This window comes from Callorhinchus milii, unplaced genomic scaffold, assembly GCF_018977255.1.
Source record: "Callorhinchus milii isolate IMCB2004 unplaced genomic scaffold, IMCB_Cmil_1.0 Scaffold2, whole genome shotgun sequence".
NCBI classification, from domain to species: Eukaryota; Metazoa; Chordata; class Chondrichthyes; order Chimaeriformes; family Callorhinchidae; genus Callorhinchus; species Callorhinchus milii.
Genome location: NW_024704743.1, coordinates 20141872 through 20158610, shown reverse-complemented (window position 1 = coordinate 20158610; position 16739 = coordinate 20141872). Strand labels below are relative to the sequence as shown.

The 16739-nt window shown below is 39.5% G+C and overlaps 1 protein-coding gene across 3 annotated transcripts in view; it reads right to left on the bottom strand.

The window, feature by feature from the left end:
- Positions 1 to 10858, bottom strand: part of mllt10 (MLLT10 histone lysine methyltransferase DOT1L cofactor) — a 98405-nt gene extending 87547 nt beyond the window's left edge. For 2 of the 3 annotated variants that reach the window (XM_007889734.2, XM_007889735.2), the window contains exons 1-4: positions 10482 to 10858; positions 9454 to 9533; positions 8138 to 8192; positions 1070 to 1179 (exon numbers count right to left, since the gene is read on the bottom strand). In XM_007889734.2, coding sequence (XP_007887925.1) covers positions 1070 to 1179; positions 8138 to 8192; positions 9454 to 9533; positions 10482 to 10626 — 390 coding nt within the window. In that variant the 5' untranslated portion in view covers positions 10627 to 10858. Of the gene's footprint in view, positions 1 to 1069; positions 1180 to 8137; positions 8193 to 9453; positions 9534 to 10481 lie in introns of those variants that run through there. The other variant, XM_007889736.2, reaches the window with a different exon arrangement.
- Between the last annotated feature and the right edge of the window lie 5881 nt (positions 10859 to 16739).

Genomic DNA, 16739 nt, shown 5'->3' with positions numbered 1-16739 from the left:
ATGTTCATTAATATATTACTTCAAGTATCTCTCTTAAATCCCTCGACTGATTTCTCATATATAGCTTTCTGGGCAGTGCATTCCAGATTCTTATTATTCTCTGCATATTATTTTAATACTGGTCAACAGAATTGTTACCTGTATATTTTTGAAGCTATCATTGGGCACTAGGGCTAGAGTGATGCAACAAAAATGATCAGGTATAATTTAACATAATTGGAATATGTAAAATGGAGTTCCATTATACTGTATTTCTGGTTTTATTGCAACTAGTGGTTATTATAATGCAGGAAGAAATATCAGAACTGAGAAGATTTTCCCATCCATGCAAAGGGGCTATTGGCAAATTAAAAGCCACAATAAAACTTGCATTTCAAATGTGAAAGAGGCCCAATGGGCCACTAGAACTTTCTCTGGGAGAACTTCAAACAAGAATGTTACTCAAAAGAAGTTCTGCCGCAGATTATTTTCAATTAATAAGGAATCACAAAATTCTTACTGCCTCTTGCTCTTTTGTGTGATATTTCCGGTGAATCCAACCCATTTCAATAACTTTGCAGAGATTAACTTTGCTAATACTTTCTCCAGACTCTGTTATCCTAGTTTATTGACTGCTATTCTGTGCTGCACAAATACAAATGACATTTAATATAAAAATTAAAAGTAATCATTTGGAATTTCCTGACAGTCTTATTCCCTTCCTTTGCAAAGGCCCCTCTTATTACATGCAGCTTCTTTGAGCATTCCAGGCCATAATACTCACTGAACTGTTGCGATAAACCAACAGGAATTCCACTCATCAGCACAAATAAGTCAGATTTGGAAGAACTTCAAATTATATCAAAAAAATATTCTAACATTATACCAGATAAAACAAGGCGCAACATTCTGCTTCTGAAAAGCACTTTGGCTAGTTGTCTGGCAAGTCATTCCAACTACACCAGGTAAATTAGTCATGGGAATCCCAGACCCTCAATCCTGAAACTACCTAGCTGGAGGTGTATATACGAACACTTACTATGAACTACCCGATAAATAGTATTATTTTGGTTTGGGTTTAATAATTTACCTTGTTGAAGCGTTCATGAGGAACGTACTGTAGTACAATGGGTTCCATTGTAGTAACATTTGCAAACTGCACCTCTGGAATATAAAGTGCACAAACCACATGGGCCCAACCTGCACATAACCAAAACAAAACACGCATTATAAAATTCCACAAAGTCACACAGTTCAGATTTTTTTTGTGATGTGTAAAACAATACTATTCTTTCATAATAATCTTAAGAAAAACAATCTTCTATGTTGTAGTAAATGATGTATTTGCGGTATATTGCATTACATTCACATTCATCAACCAAACATTTGGGGATCCCAATACTCGAGCTGAATGCCATTGATTCAAAAGCTTGGCATGCGTCAGTTCCTCGCCTTGTGGGGTTTCTAAACCAATAGTCCAAAAGGATGACACATTAAATACACTGTGCTGCAAACTGGCACTGTTCCAAAGACATGTGGGAAACACTAGTGAAAGACCAACAAAGAACCTTATAGCTCAGCATTCCTGACAATCATACAGATGGTTCAAATTTCTTAACACCATCCCCCTCCTGCAATGTTAACTACTACACATAAACAAATCGAGAATGGCCCACTGTACACTAATCACTTTAATCACTAACTCTTTAAAAACTGCATTTAAGTCCAAATATTAACCTTCATATTAACCTTTTCTTAAGCGATTATGTTTCACTACTTTTAATACCTCTATTTCTCATAACTAATTTCAAGTGATGGATTTCATTTTCAAGTGAACCTTTTCTCTTATACATTTAATTATTACACTGAAATTTTGTACACATGTTTAACCGAGGTCTCAGTTCAGGTGGACATTAAAAAAAACATGAAAAGAGAAGGGAATTTCTCCCAGTGTCCTGGACAATGATACTCCAAATAAAATTCACTTCATGGTTGTTTATGGAATATTGTTGGCTGCAAATTTGGTAACTGCATTTTCCCACAAAATACAGTCACTACTTTACAGTATACCCTGTGAAGCGTTTTGCAACACAAAATATGTTTTTCAAATGTAGGATTTATATTAATTATTGTTATTCTCCAATTAAATGAGTAATTCACCATCTGGGCGTTTGTGGGACATTGCAATGCCCAGATTGGCTGTCACATTTGCTACAAACAACTCTGAAGCACTTTGAGAACAAAGATACTATATCAAATTCAAAGATTGTTATAGAACTACTTAATGACCCATTTTAAATTCCCAAATCACTTCCATCCCAAACAGAACAAGACAATACAATTTAAATTGAGTAAAACAAGGTCAAATCAAATTTAATTCTGATCAAACCAAGACAACAATACTAAGAATACACATTCATTGTCTACCATCAAGCAGATGAGTAGTCCATAACTTTATAAAGTTTATATACAATTGGAATGTAACTAGTTTTTATATTATACATAAATCAGCAAGTATCACCTTACAACACGTAAAACTAAAGTGTTTTACATTCTCAAAACTTCTTTTTAAATCCATTATTCTCTGCAAAGGCAAAAGAGTGGTGAAAAAGAACTACCAATTACACACTGAACAAAATTATAATGTGTCATTTCCAGGTTGTCTGCCTAACACAGCTGGTATCACTCTCGCCTCCAAGTAGAAGGCTATGGGCTCAAGTCGCACATCAGGACTTTGAACTCATAATCTAGGCTGACGCTGTTGCTGCACTGTTAAAAGGTGTGTGCCCCTACAAAATACAGGCTCTACATTTTACAGTATATCCTGTGAAGTGCTTTTAAGACATTCTCCTGACACATAAGGCATTATACCAAATGAAAGGATTATACTTGTTAATAAGTGGAGAGGTTGGATGCCGTGGGGAAGGGTGTTACCGTAGGCATGGTTGAAAAGGTAGGGTTTTCAGAAGAAATTTAAAAGATAAAGAGGGGGAGAAGTGGGAGGATTGAGACATGCAATTCCAAAATTAGGAGCAGAGTGGCAGAAGGCACAGCCACAAATAGTGGCGCAGGATGGTTGGTACAGCAGACATGTTAGCTAAACGCAGGAGGCGAGCAGGAGTCAGGTAGAGCAAGTCAAAGAGGTGGGGAGGTGCTAGGGCGTATAGGGATTTGTATGCAACGTCAAGAATCGCCAAGTCTACTTTGGGGACAGGGAGTCAGTGGAGTCTGGTGAAGATTAGGCATGCAGAGTTTGGTTCGGGCAAGGGTAGGGGCAGCAGAGTTTTATATCAGCTGGACGTTGTGTATAGACGTTGTGTTTCAAACTGTTAAATAGAAAACAACAACCCTCAACGACTTTTATTTGAGAACTGGTACAGATACAAGATATAAAATCTTAGTCTCAGCAGAAACCTTTTTTTCTAAAGGTTTCTGCTACCTCAGGTAACAATTTAATTGGTGATGTGGCACAGTTATCAAACGAAAAAGGTCAAAATTCAATCCCTGATCATGTATTAAGTTAGCTTATTCCATTAGGAAGACTAATTTTTTCCAGATGGAGCATAGCAGTTATTCCTGGTCATGACTAGATTGGGTAAAGGGGAAAGCAGAGAGAGAAACAAAGAGATATGGCACAGTTCCCATTCCTGATCATTGTTGAATGATTCCTACAGGAAGGTTCACATGTATGGACAAGATCAAACTCGGCTGTGATGCCCCTCCCTTGGTTCAATAGCCTGCCAACTTTTACAGTGCTGCAACATGCAGGAAGGATTCTAATGCCCTTAAAACGTAATCCAAACATCTGGAAAAAATTCATAGCTTTTTCCCCCCAAAAAATACAAATGATATCTGAGGATACAATACTACCCTCATGGTAAGCAAGTAAGCAAGATCTCCTTGTAGCTGAAAGATGACAGACTTAGCAATGGATTGTCGGAATTGAGTCAACCCTCTGAGGTGATCTCAATAGTCTGGTTCCTGAGCCAAGAGAGTCTGCAGTACTCCGAGGCATGGCTGCCCGGCTCATCAGCTGAAATCAGAAAGGTGTCTTCTCACTCAGTGCCCATTAACCCTACAAATGAAAGTCCTAACTGGACAAGCAGCGGGGAAGCTTGCCAGATAGTGGTTTCAATAGCAAGCTATATAGTTTTAGCTGGTTATATTTCACCAGTACCCCAATGCACCCTCTGGGCTCCCCAAACCTTGGCTCTTGCCAACATGCATCATACTTTCTGGCATTAGGTAAACAAGATGCATCCCCTCCAGGGAAAGAGTGGGCATTCCATTCAAATATATGGGAATTTCCATTTAGTTTGCATAATTTTTATTATGGAAAATTGTGCATTGTGTTTTTGTTTTATGCATTTGAACCACCACTGATTATTTTCATGTAAAATGTCAATTAGTAAGACTTTAATGAGTTGTTTCTCAGAACATACTGCATTATACAATCTGCACAGTACCTGATGAGATTTCTAAGATTAAACATGGCAAAATCACTCTTTTGGCAATAATGAAATGAGAATTCATATTTTTGAAAAATGTAAGCTTGGTAATTTGGATGACAAAACAATAGACAATTACAACAGTAAAATAAGCAACTGTTATAAAATAAGTTGAGGCAGCAAGCTTCTGTAAGATTTCAATACAAATTACTGAAAAAGTTTTGTTTAAAGAGAGAACTGAGAAACTAAACACATAGTGGGATTTTATCCATTGGAAGCTGATATAGTTTAAAATGCTTTGCTGAAGTGCTAGGAAGTACCTCAACGACTAAAATACAACACCAATGTCATATACAGGGATAAATGTAAAGGACACAAAATAAAAGGTGTAATACCAAAATATAAAGCTACCGAGATGTTGACAATATTTCCTAAACATAAATTATAGGTCTAATTCACAAGTCTATGTACTACTAAATTGCCACTACTTATTTTCCATATTTGACTATAGTTATTTTACAATACATATCTTAAAAGGTACTTGAAGTTTAAGATGGATTCTAACAAAATCTAAGATCCATATGCCGCCATACAAAAGCCATTGAATAACAGTACTTTTAGAGAGACAATAAAAGGATAGAACCGAGAAGAACAGCCAAAAACATGGACAGGCTTGGAACAGAAGAAAGCAATATTTGGTATCAAATATTTGGCAATATTTTGCAGAACAATGTTATGCCGAAATTGGCTGCTGCATTTGCCTAAAGAGTCATTGCACTTTCCAGTAAATCCTGTGAAACACTAAAAGACTTACTCCCAAAGCAAGAGGTGCTATATCAAATGTGAGGATTATTTATTTGTTTGTATGTGTTTGACAAAAAACACTGTAGTGCGCACAAGGAATAGGACAATTATTTGTGAATTTGTGTCCACCACACTGAGTGGCATCGGTGACAAAACAATACCTCCAGCATATCTCCAAACAATTAATGATAATGTCTTACCACTTGTCACAGCTTTTATCTTCAGTAATCATTTTTGTATTTTTTTAAACAAAAAATGAAGACCTGGTAATTAAATGCCCTGATTATCCAATGTAATAAATCTATGTAAAAGGAAACTAGCATTCTTAAAGCTGTATTATTAACTTCCTGAAATAGGTTTGCAGTAATAAAGCAGGTTACAAAACAATGTTTCCTCCCCTTCTCCCATCTTGCTCATCTTCAAATGGTACCCTCACCTCTCTCTGACTCGTCTCAGGCTCAGCCACGTTAAGCTCTCTGAGATGTTACCCAACTTCAAGAGCACTATATAAATGCAAGTTGTTGTCTTTAAGGTTTTTTTTATCACATGTGTATCAGAAGTTGTAAAATAACACTTGAAATAACATTTGAAAAAGGCAAATTTTCCCAGAAAATTACAATTCAGGTTTTAAGATAGGGCGCTAAATTGCCACTATTAATCAGTACTTCTGTGTTTTTTTTAACTGCAACAGAAACAGCACTGAGGCACGTTGTGCATGACTTCATCAAGCTAGCTGGCAGATCTCATATATACTGCTATTCGTGCGATCACAATCTAACCCACCAGTGCCAGGAGGTTACACTGTGCAATCCCTTGTTGCACAACCTAACCTACTAGCACTAATCACCTAATAACAGGATTTTCATGCTTTTACATCACGTAATCTCAGGGTCTTATAAGTGAGGCAGTGCTATATTGAAAAGCATTAGAAAAGGGTTCCCCATACTTTAAACACTACCATACTTTATACTTCACATTAAGGAATCTCAGCAAGGCCCTCACAGTGACGATCCTCCCTTCCACATACTGCAATTCACCACAAGTGGGGTGTGGTTTAATTTCCCAGGCAAGTGACACAAATTATAAATTCGCACTTTAAAAAAATCTCCCCTTCTTCATCATCTCCTGAAGTCCAAGACTCATTCTGGGTTATTGTTCCAAACGAATTTGTAGCATGTTAAAAGATTGCATTACTCTTTGCTCTACACTGTCACTATGCCAATTTGTACATTATTAATGGAGTCGTCCTAGATTTACAGTTCATAGTACAGTGGGCCATTGAACCCATTGTACCAGTCTGTACTGTTGCTCACTCTCCAATTAAGATATCTACTCAAATCCCATTCCCGTGTTCTTTCCTATATTCTTTAAATATTTCCTTATTTTTATTCAAATATGTGTCAGAACTAGAGGAATACGCTTAAAATCTTACAAATAATAGTGTCTTTAAAATCCACTCTTATAGCTTCAGTGTATAAAGATAACCAGATTATTTGGCGTAGTACAAAAATTAGCTGCCACTCAAGTTTATTTGTAAACTTCCACAACAGCATTGCTGTTACAAGTAGAGCATGAAATGAGAATCTGAGGTGAGATCAGTTGTTAAGTAATTGATCTCAGCCTAGATAACAGCAGAGTACGACAACTGTCCTTCGTGGACTAAGCGAGGGGAGGGAGAAGCAGGCTGGGTGGAAATACTGAAGGTACTTACTCCTGATCACTATCCTGTGACCACTGCTGGAAAGTGCACGTGTTTTGATTTTGGGTGAAAGCACTATCAAGCTCATCTGCAATACCTCCCACAATCAATGGCCTAACAATCACTGCCTGGGCACACATGAACTGGCACCTGTGGAATTGCATCTTTACATGCATCATTGGATCAGGGAATGGACTTTTTTTAAAAAAATCGGTGGGTGGGGGAATGACCAAAGAATAGCAATGAAGTGACTATGTTTCAATTATAATTCATATATAATGTAAAACAAAAAGCATTTTAAGCTAAAAATTAAATACCAAGTTCAATTTGAAAAGGTGAGGGGACATTTCTGTTATTTCTTAATATACAAAACATGTTAACAGTGTATGAGAAGTCAATGGTCTTTTTAATTTCATATTTTAAATATTATTGCTAGTGTATTTTCTGATAAACATTCCACCTCAAACTGGAAGCAGAAATCATTCTATATATAAACAGCCACTAGGTGGAGTCTACTTTGCAAAATACAAAAATACTTTTTTTTAAATTCTCTAAATTCTCTATACAACAGACAATGGGTAGCTGTTGGGTGTACAGAAAACGCACCACTTGTAAAAACACTGATAATTCACTCATGCATGCATCAGCTATGAGTTATTAAGCCCAACGTCACTCAACATTATTTTCTATAGATCACTGTTATATACGATACATGTATCCTATATATGCAACCACAAGTGAATACTTTAAATTTCAATTCAGACCACACTACACAATCCCTTCGGTATTTCAGTTTAGTAAAAATGCTCACCATCATGTTTTTACACAAAAATGAACATGGAAACCAATGTCTTAATGTTCCCATCAAGCACCCTCAAAATTTAGATCTATTTTGCATTGAATCCAGTTTTTAAAAAATATTCAGTGATGCAGATTTGCAGCATGAAACCCAAAACCTTTTGCAAATCTGAAATCTAAAACGAACTAATCCACATGCAAAAAGTACAGTATTCAATCCTAACTGAAGGTAATAGCGACAGTACTGAAAAGCAGACATTTTCAGTCTAGATCACCGACATATTACAGTACGCAGCACAATGCTCGTAACAGAATATATTAGTTACTTATAATGTACACTATTCTGACGAGTTTCTTGCAACAAATCATCATACATTTATTTAATGTGTTAAAATGTAAACCAACTTACCTCCGTTGTCAGTCCTCTTGAGAGCGCCATCCTTATGAGGGCATAGTTCACATTTCTTGGAAAACAGGAAGGAATAAAAATAGGTACTGTAAACCACATGTAACGCTGCAAATCTATGCGATCATTAAAATTAATCAATCAATTTAGTCGCCCAGTCTCCTTCATTTACTATAATCGTGTTTCGATTCCAATGCCCAAACTCATCTACTTCAATAACACCTCACTCTCTCTCTCTCTCTATATATATATATATCGTCATAAATTAACACGGCCCAGTTATTTTACATCCAACTGTGCTGAAAATGTCAGACGTATTCTGGCCTATCCAGAGCTAACAATCCTGTGCGGACAAAACGCAAACCGGCTTTAAAACAGCTCAGCAAATCGCTGAGACCCAAAAAGGCGTCGAGTGTTTTTTTTAAAGCCCAGCAAAGCCTAAAACCAGTATCAGAACTGCAAACAACCCCCTCCCCCTCCACGACCAGAAGAGCTCGCAAACAAGGGCTCAGTCATCGCTGCCATTCCGGCGGAATGTGGAACTCGATCGGTTGAACCACAGCGATCGCTTCCATATTTTAAACACTACCGAAATCAAACGCTGAACATTTCAAACATGAAACCCCACCAAAATGAATTGACGAAGCGATCCTTTCGTTTTGAAAAACAACTCCCTCTTTGCCGCTCTGTTAAATGAATGTCGTTAAGGCGCTGCCCTACATACTGCAAACAGCAGCACTTCACATAATCTTCTTCCGCATATTTTATTTTCGTCATTTTTGGGAGGCCGCTGAATATACGCTGACAGCACACCGCACAATGATGACATTACTGTTTTTCCAACACGATCGCCTGGTCAATCGGCCCCAAATTAGGATTTTTTTTTAATACCAAAGTCAGCTTTACAAAATGGTTAACAGTAAAAATCAAGCAGCCCGATCAACATTACTGTGCGTAACGCAGCACCATTTTTTTTACACTGCAGTATTTTGCAATCAGTGAATACTGGTTACGAATTACCCATTGCTGCGGAGTTGCGTCCGGATCACCGAACAACTCAAAAAAAGATTAAAATGGGGCGCACTTTTTTTTTTGCAAAAAAAATGTAGTTAACGGTAACGGCAATAAAATACGAATATGTTTTGCGCGTTCCATTCGAGTTTATTTGCTCAAAAATGAGAACTGTGCTAGAAATATTTATGGTCGGGAAATATTAATGGGCAGTCCAGGTTGACGTTGTAACTGCGACAGCGGTAGTCAGAGCCGCTCAAACTGGACACATCAACGGATACAACAGCCAGAGAACCGCATGTACTCACCACTCGGGCGGCTCTCTCTTGAGATTCACATTTTCTACAAAACCACGGTCCGGTGGGGACTTGAACGATGCCGTAACATGCTGCAGATGTTTGGGCAAAAAAAAGAGAAACGGAAACAGTCGATTTCCAACTTCCCTATCAGTCAGTAAAAGACGAATGTAAACACGAATCAAGGACAGACTGCACAAGCGATGGAGGGGTAACATGTTGTATATACACATATGTTAATTTATTTATATATACTGTGTGTGCACGTGTATGTATACATGTCCGTCTCTCTCTCTCTCTATATATATATACACACACACACACGTGTACGTTGACTATACATACATTGATGTGTGCATTCACGCACAATCCAGATTTCTGTCTGCGCGCACACATTACTGCTCATATATCTTTATATGTATGTCCACACACACACACACACACACTACACCACACTACACGTACATCTGTGCACACACAAATCACACACACGGTTTCTATCTATATACGTGCACACACATCCACACTCGCAGTACACCGTTCTGTTCAGCAGAAGCCGTAAGGAGACAGACAGGAAAAAAAAAGTTACTGCATCATCAAATATATATATATATATGGAAGTTAGTCGGCGTGTATATACCTTGCCCGGCAATCACAGGCTGCTTTTGCAAGTTTTAACACCGCGATAAATCCTCTCGCGAAACGCTACGGCGACATTTTGGTTAAAAAAAAAGAAACACAGCGGCGAGTGGGAGGGAGTTAGTTGGGGGGAGTATTTCTTCCTTTTTTTCAACCCCCCCCCACAAAAAAAGTCAGTCGTTATACAATTAACGAGCTCTCGATCTGAAGACTTCCTTCCTCCTCCCTCAAACCCCCCCTAAAACAACAACAACAACAACAGCAGCAGCAGCGGCGGCGGCGGCGGCGACCCCGGGGTGAGCCAGCGAGGGAGGGAGGGAAAAGGTCGGGCCTAACTGAGCACCAGCCTCGGGTCCTGTCCTTGTGCCGCCGCCGCAGCAGCAGCAGCAGCAGACATTTACCTTGATGAACCGCGACATTACAACCATGTCCGTCACAGTAAACCAGCGGATTCTCGGCCCAGCCTCTCTCGTCTGAGCAAACGCAACAACCTCCAATCATCTCCTTCATATTTGAAAAGTCAGCCGGAAGTCCACTCGAAACCATCTACGGGTAGAGAAGAAGAAGGAGAAGAAGGAGGAGGAGGAGGAGGAGAAGGGGGAAAAAAGGAGAGAGAGCAGAAAGTTTCCCTTCTTCCTTCCTTTGAAATTCACGTCCCACATTGTTCCGGGCCCATGGACGGACGGCAGCCCCTTCCTTCCTTCCTTCCTTCCCTCCCTCCCTCCTTCCTTCCCTTCCCCGTCAAACACGAGTCGACGCCACCGCGGTGCCCGGGCCAACGGGGCTGGGGAACACCAACGGCCGAGCCGAGCGGAGCATGCGCACTCGCTGCCCACGAGGATATTACGAGGATTCAAAGATTCTCCCCGACAGGAGGAGGGGGAGGAGTGGGAGCGACTCCACGCGCAACTCAAACTGCCAACCGGAAACCGCTCGAGAGAGAGAGCGAGAGAATGCGAGACACTTGTCCATCCCCCCCCCCTCCTCGGGCGGTGTGTGTGTGTGTGTGGGGGGGAGCGCCGAGCACGTGCTCTCGCTCCGAGCCACCTGATTGACAAGCAGCCGATTTGTCCCGCCCTCGCGGATTGACAGCTCCGACCGTCCAATCCCCGGGACCAACGCGGCTCGCTCGGCGCCGTTGATTGACGGCTCCGCGGGCCCCGGCCCCGCCCCCCCGGCTCGCGAGCAGCTGCCGAGGCTGGTAGCTTCCGGGGGAGGGAGGGAGGGAGGTGGTGGGGGTTTCCCTGTGTTGCCCCTCCTGTCCCTCTCTCCCTCTCTCTCTCTCTCTCTGTGCTGTGTTTCCCCTCTCGCTCCTGCCATTCGCGTTGCACGTTGCTGGGAGCGCACACGGGGCATTGTGGGTATGGTATATAAATGAGCCACAGCCGGAACGAGCGAAGGTTAAAGGTGACTCACTCAACCTATCGTTGCCCCCACGTGAATTCGGGCTAAGCAGTTGCAGATACCAAAATTTGGGGCTGCAGAGCGCAGGAGAGAGACACACACACACACACAGAGACACAGAGAGAGACACACACACAGAGAGAGAGACACACAGAGAGAGAGAGACAGACAGACACACACAGAGACACACACAGACACAGAGACACACACACAGACACAGAGACACAGACACAGAGACACAGACACAGAGAGAGAGACACACACACACACAGAGACACACACACACACACAGAGACACACACACACACACACAGAGTGTGGGGGGGAAATCTGGAAACTCACAAGCAGTTTTAATTTAACCTGTCCCCCCCCCCTGTATTGCATTTAATTTCTACGTTGCCATTCATTCCCGGGGAAATACAACAACAGTTTTTTTTCCAAAAAAAAAAAGTTCTGCATTTTTTGAGCAAAAGCGGCTCGGTTTATACCATTTTTTATCGCCGCTGTTTACGGTAGGTTTGTTACGTTCGCCAAACATTAAAGCGGGGGGTGGGGGACACTTTCAAACTTCAGAGCTAAAAGGTAGATAATCTTGTTTATTGGGTGCAGAAGGCGAGCCAAGAGCAGCGCCATCAAGCAAAGGAGAAGCAGACGTAATGTGTTTCACTGTCGACCCAACCGTTTTAATGAAGAAACAACGATATTAAAAAGCAAAAGGAAATATTGACGTTTGCATTGCAGAAAAGAGAGCTCGAAAACATTGCGGGTTTTCCTGTTGTTAACGTTTTACTGGAGCTTCTTACGTTTGGGTTTCTCTGCCAGCAGGACAGTACTGTAATCCATGAATTTAAATTAAACGTTTAATCAATTGCTTTGCATAAATTCTTCTTTCCGTGCCCCCTCTATCCATAGTTAATTACTAAGCATTTGCATTTTAGTAAGTGTTCGCAGTGGCCGGGATGTTACAAACTTTTTTTTTGCAATTGCACGAGTCAAATCACAAAAAAAACACATTCACGTCAGTGTTTGCAAACGTGTTTTTCCTTTTACAGAGGCTCGTTGTGTCACAATGAAACCTTTTAAATCAACCTTTTTAATATTTTTTTTAAAAAAAAATCAATTTGACCGTGCACGTTCTCAAAGCTTTTTTTTAAAAAAAGGAATATCATATGTTACCTTAACACGTTTCTGTGTTCAACCAAAACCAATGCATTTCTGCGGAATAGCTCCGGGAATTGCTTTGTCCGCCCCTGCAAATTTGCTGTTGATAACTCCATTCTAGTTGAAAACTTCATTTTCGAGCATGAAATCTATATTTAATCTAGATAATTACACCGTACTTAAATCCGTTTATACCACTAGGGAGTAGAAAAAACACGAGATGAAACTAATTTTCGAGATGCAGAATTGAATACCCTTTGTTTCTGTATTGTTGCCCTCCATTCCAGCAGCAGCACGTTTGGAAACGCTTACCTTCTGTCCTTTTAGATCCGCAAAGTGTTTGCTGGATGCAAAGATGATTGCGAGATTTTTGAATCTCTTTGGCAGCTGTAAATATAGCGATCGGTGCTTGCTGCACACGAGGCTACGTATTTTACTAATATTGTGGTTTCTTTAAGGGCTGCCTTGCCGAGCACGTTGTTGCAGTCTGCAGACCCCCGCCTTCTGAATCGGTTACGTTACGACCGTCTGGTCCATCCTAATTCTGTTGCTGCCAGTCGAATTGAGCGCATTGGGAGGACGAAACTTTCAAAGGAAGCGGCTTACAACTCCCCGCTCTCGATTCACCCAAAAAATGTATTCTCGCAAACTCCCAGAAGTTACTTTTCTTCTGCGTTCGTGAAGACTGCAGTTGTTTGCAGTCCTTGGCTCCCCCCCCCAAAAAAAATAGACGCCGATTTTAAACAAACGCTTTAGTTTGCGTTTAGTGAGAGAGAAAATCACCAGAATCCCCGTCCTCTTATCCCATAAAATATGTTTTGCAAAATTGTTTGGGTGTGATTTTAGTTTTAAGGAAAGCCTTTTGATTCGGTTTCCTAAGTGACACGGTCAGCGGAGTGCATTCAAAACATCTGCAAATTATGAATTCTTCTTGACAGCATGGAATTCAACCCAGATAATGGGAATTGTGCTTTTCGGTGTAGCAGGGAAAACAACTCAATGTGCTCAAAATAAAGATTACTTTACGCATCTATTGCAAAGTATAAATAGGTTGCAGTTTCAGAAATGAAATTTTAATTTTGCCGAGTTAAGTATGACGTGACAGTCCTAAACAATGCTCTGTGTTTTCATGTGTTGTTAATCGTTAGTTTTTGCACAACCACAAAGTAATTATTCTCCAAATCGCGCCTTCTAAAAATCCAATTAGATGTGAATTTTCTAACCTGATTAGGATTTTAAATGATACTTATCTGTGCAATCAGTGCAATAAAACAGTCGTAATAGAACTTACACCTTCACCACTGTCATGTTTTTTTCCCAGTTAGCGTGGCAAGGATTAAAGTGCACGAGTTTGTGTCCTGACATTAGAACATTTTTTGTTTCCCATCACATTGGCGCTTACATTAACATTCGCAGGCCATATTAGTTTTCTGCCATCTTGGTACTTAGCTGTGTCCTACAAATTGTCTAGTTAATATTATAAATTTCGATAGAAATATGTCCAATATTGAATATAGCGTACAACGTAGAGCAGTTCCAGCAGTTTTCATATTTATAACACTGTGCTTGACCTGCCGAGTTCTTGCTAACAGAATGTTTCCTGTTAAACCTACCTTACGCAATTTAAGCCATTCATGCAAAAGAAATAGAGAATTTAGTGCAATCTAAACCTTTAGAACTTGCTTGTTTTGACTTTATCGCCATGATTACTTGGCCAGAAGAAGAAATCTTTAAATTCTCAGTGAATATTTCCATCTCTCTACCTATGGTTGAGCACTGGTACTTGTGAGAGAGGAATATAGTCCCTATTTAACTGCTTTTCCATGCTTAACCATTATCAATAAGAAAGGGCGTCCTTTCTTTTTAGCAGAATGCACACTCTTATGGTCTGTCGAGAACAAAGCCTCCCCAGCCCCCCTTTGCATGTTCAATGCTTTGCAAATTTAGAAAGGCTGCATTGAGTTCGGGATAGGTCAAGGGGCAGGAGAGGGGTAGAAAGGTCAACACATTTTGATTATGGGTCAGTAGACAATTGGCATACAGTCTATATGCAAGTAAAATAGAACAAACTCCTGATGAAAACCTATCCTGTACGATTCCAGTCGCAGTTAACATTTATTTTGCAGTTTCCAGATATTCCTTCTGGTACACTCTCATTTCAAAAGAAAAAAAATGCATTAAATTCTTAAAGAATTTGCACGGAAAATCGATTTTATGTAAGTAAATATTCAATACCAAGTAATGTATTTATAAATCCTCACTTTTAACATTGTTCGAATGTTATAGAAGTATTGCTCAACTGCAAAGAGTGAAAATTGTTTGCATTAGTCATCTCACTACAGGCAAACATGTTGAATTGTATACCACAAGCGAGCAGGTTAGTAAAAGCTTAGCTATCCCTTGAGCAACCATGGACAATCGCTCCTTTCTTATTCTTTAAGACAACATTAAAATGTACCAATTTTGTAACTTAAAAGATCATTTTGACGATCGCTACACGTCAGAACTTTTTGACTAGACATAAAAACGTCTACCATTAGATCGATAAAGCACCATGAAATGCCTGCTTTTCCATTTTATCAATATAAATTATATATTGGGACAACATAACCTTATAAGTTGTCCTAAACACTAAAGATACAGTTTAAGTATAAATGTCAACGTTATTACTGATTGCAGGAATGTAAAGGATTATTTCGATGAATAAAACACTTATGTGACCAAGGAGGAAAACAAGAAGTCACTCTGCATATGTGTGAGTCGTGTCTGTTTCCAATAGCTGCGAAGAAAATTGAACTGGGGCCCCTTTACTAAAAACTGTCACGATCCATCCCATAAAATTGAACTAGCCACGTTAGTGGACTTTTTTTTACTTATTTGCATTTATCTTAGGGGGAAATTGATTCATAAAATTGCTAACACGTTGACAAGGCAAATAGACGTTGTTGGTAGATCACTTCATCCAAATACAGAGGCGAGATGGTTTTAAAGCAGGCCTCGCTGTCCTTTATGGTGAAAATACATGTTGTGCTTGTAATTGCTTTTAAATAAAGCAGTTGACTTGAATTGCATTTTGTGTGAGTTCAATCACATTTCATTATTTACCCCACTGCAAAATTACTTCTCACTTTTGTTATTTCTGCAACTAATTTTACATCGGTATACAGAAAACATCCAGTTGTGAAATGGTGTAAATTTGGTGCCTCGAATTATAGTTTTTTTACATCACTGTTTCCAAACTATATTTATGTTTCAAAAAGGAAAATCATAGTCAACTAAGAATCACCTGCTATTGTAATTAGAACAATCAGTGTTGTTCTATGAAGGATGTTGCTGTCGCTGGGATCAAATCATTTACAATGGTTTTATATTTGATTAAAATGACAGGCAGCCACCTTGCTGAGCTGTCTCGCTGTTATCAATTCAGACATCTAGATGTTGGATGAAAATATATGTAAAATCCCTGTATAGTACATAAAATATGTGACTCTTCTGTGGTGTACGCTGGTAGCTGGTGACAAAAAAAAACAGATCGCCTTGCAAATGTATTTCGAGACAACTTGCCTTTCATGTATGTATAGAGGGGCCTCGGGAAGCTCCTCTTTAGAGTCAACCTCCTTGTTGCTAAACAGCTCTGGATATACGACATTTCGTGATGTGCAAGAACAACCTGTCATTTTCTGTCAAATATTGATGGTGACAAAAACAACTGATGGCAGAATTAAAGAGCAAAAAATGGTTGTATAAAATGCAAGTAATGATAGCAATTATTCAGTAATTCTGTGAATTAAAAGTAGAAATGATTAAATACTCAGCGCCAGTTTACATTTTAGCATTAGAATAGTTCACCAAATGCCTTGTGTCTCTCAAATGGTCAGCTCATTATATCCTTTGCCCCTACGGCATCTATAACCCTTTTTTTTAAAAAATGTTTTACATTAGGTAGCGTAATTTTAAATGCATTTATGACCAGTCCATTGTATTGCTTAGTCTGTATACTAAAATACAAGCGGAAAACGTGGGTGAGTAGAAATTGTCTCTTTTTTTGGGTTGTTGAGCATTTTGCAACAGAATATAGAAAACTGCAAACCAGT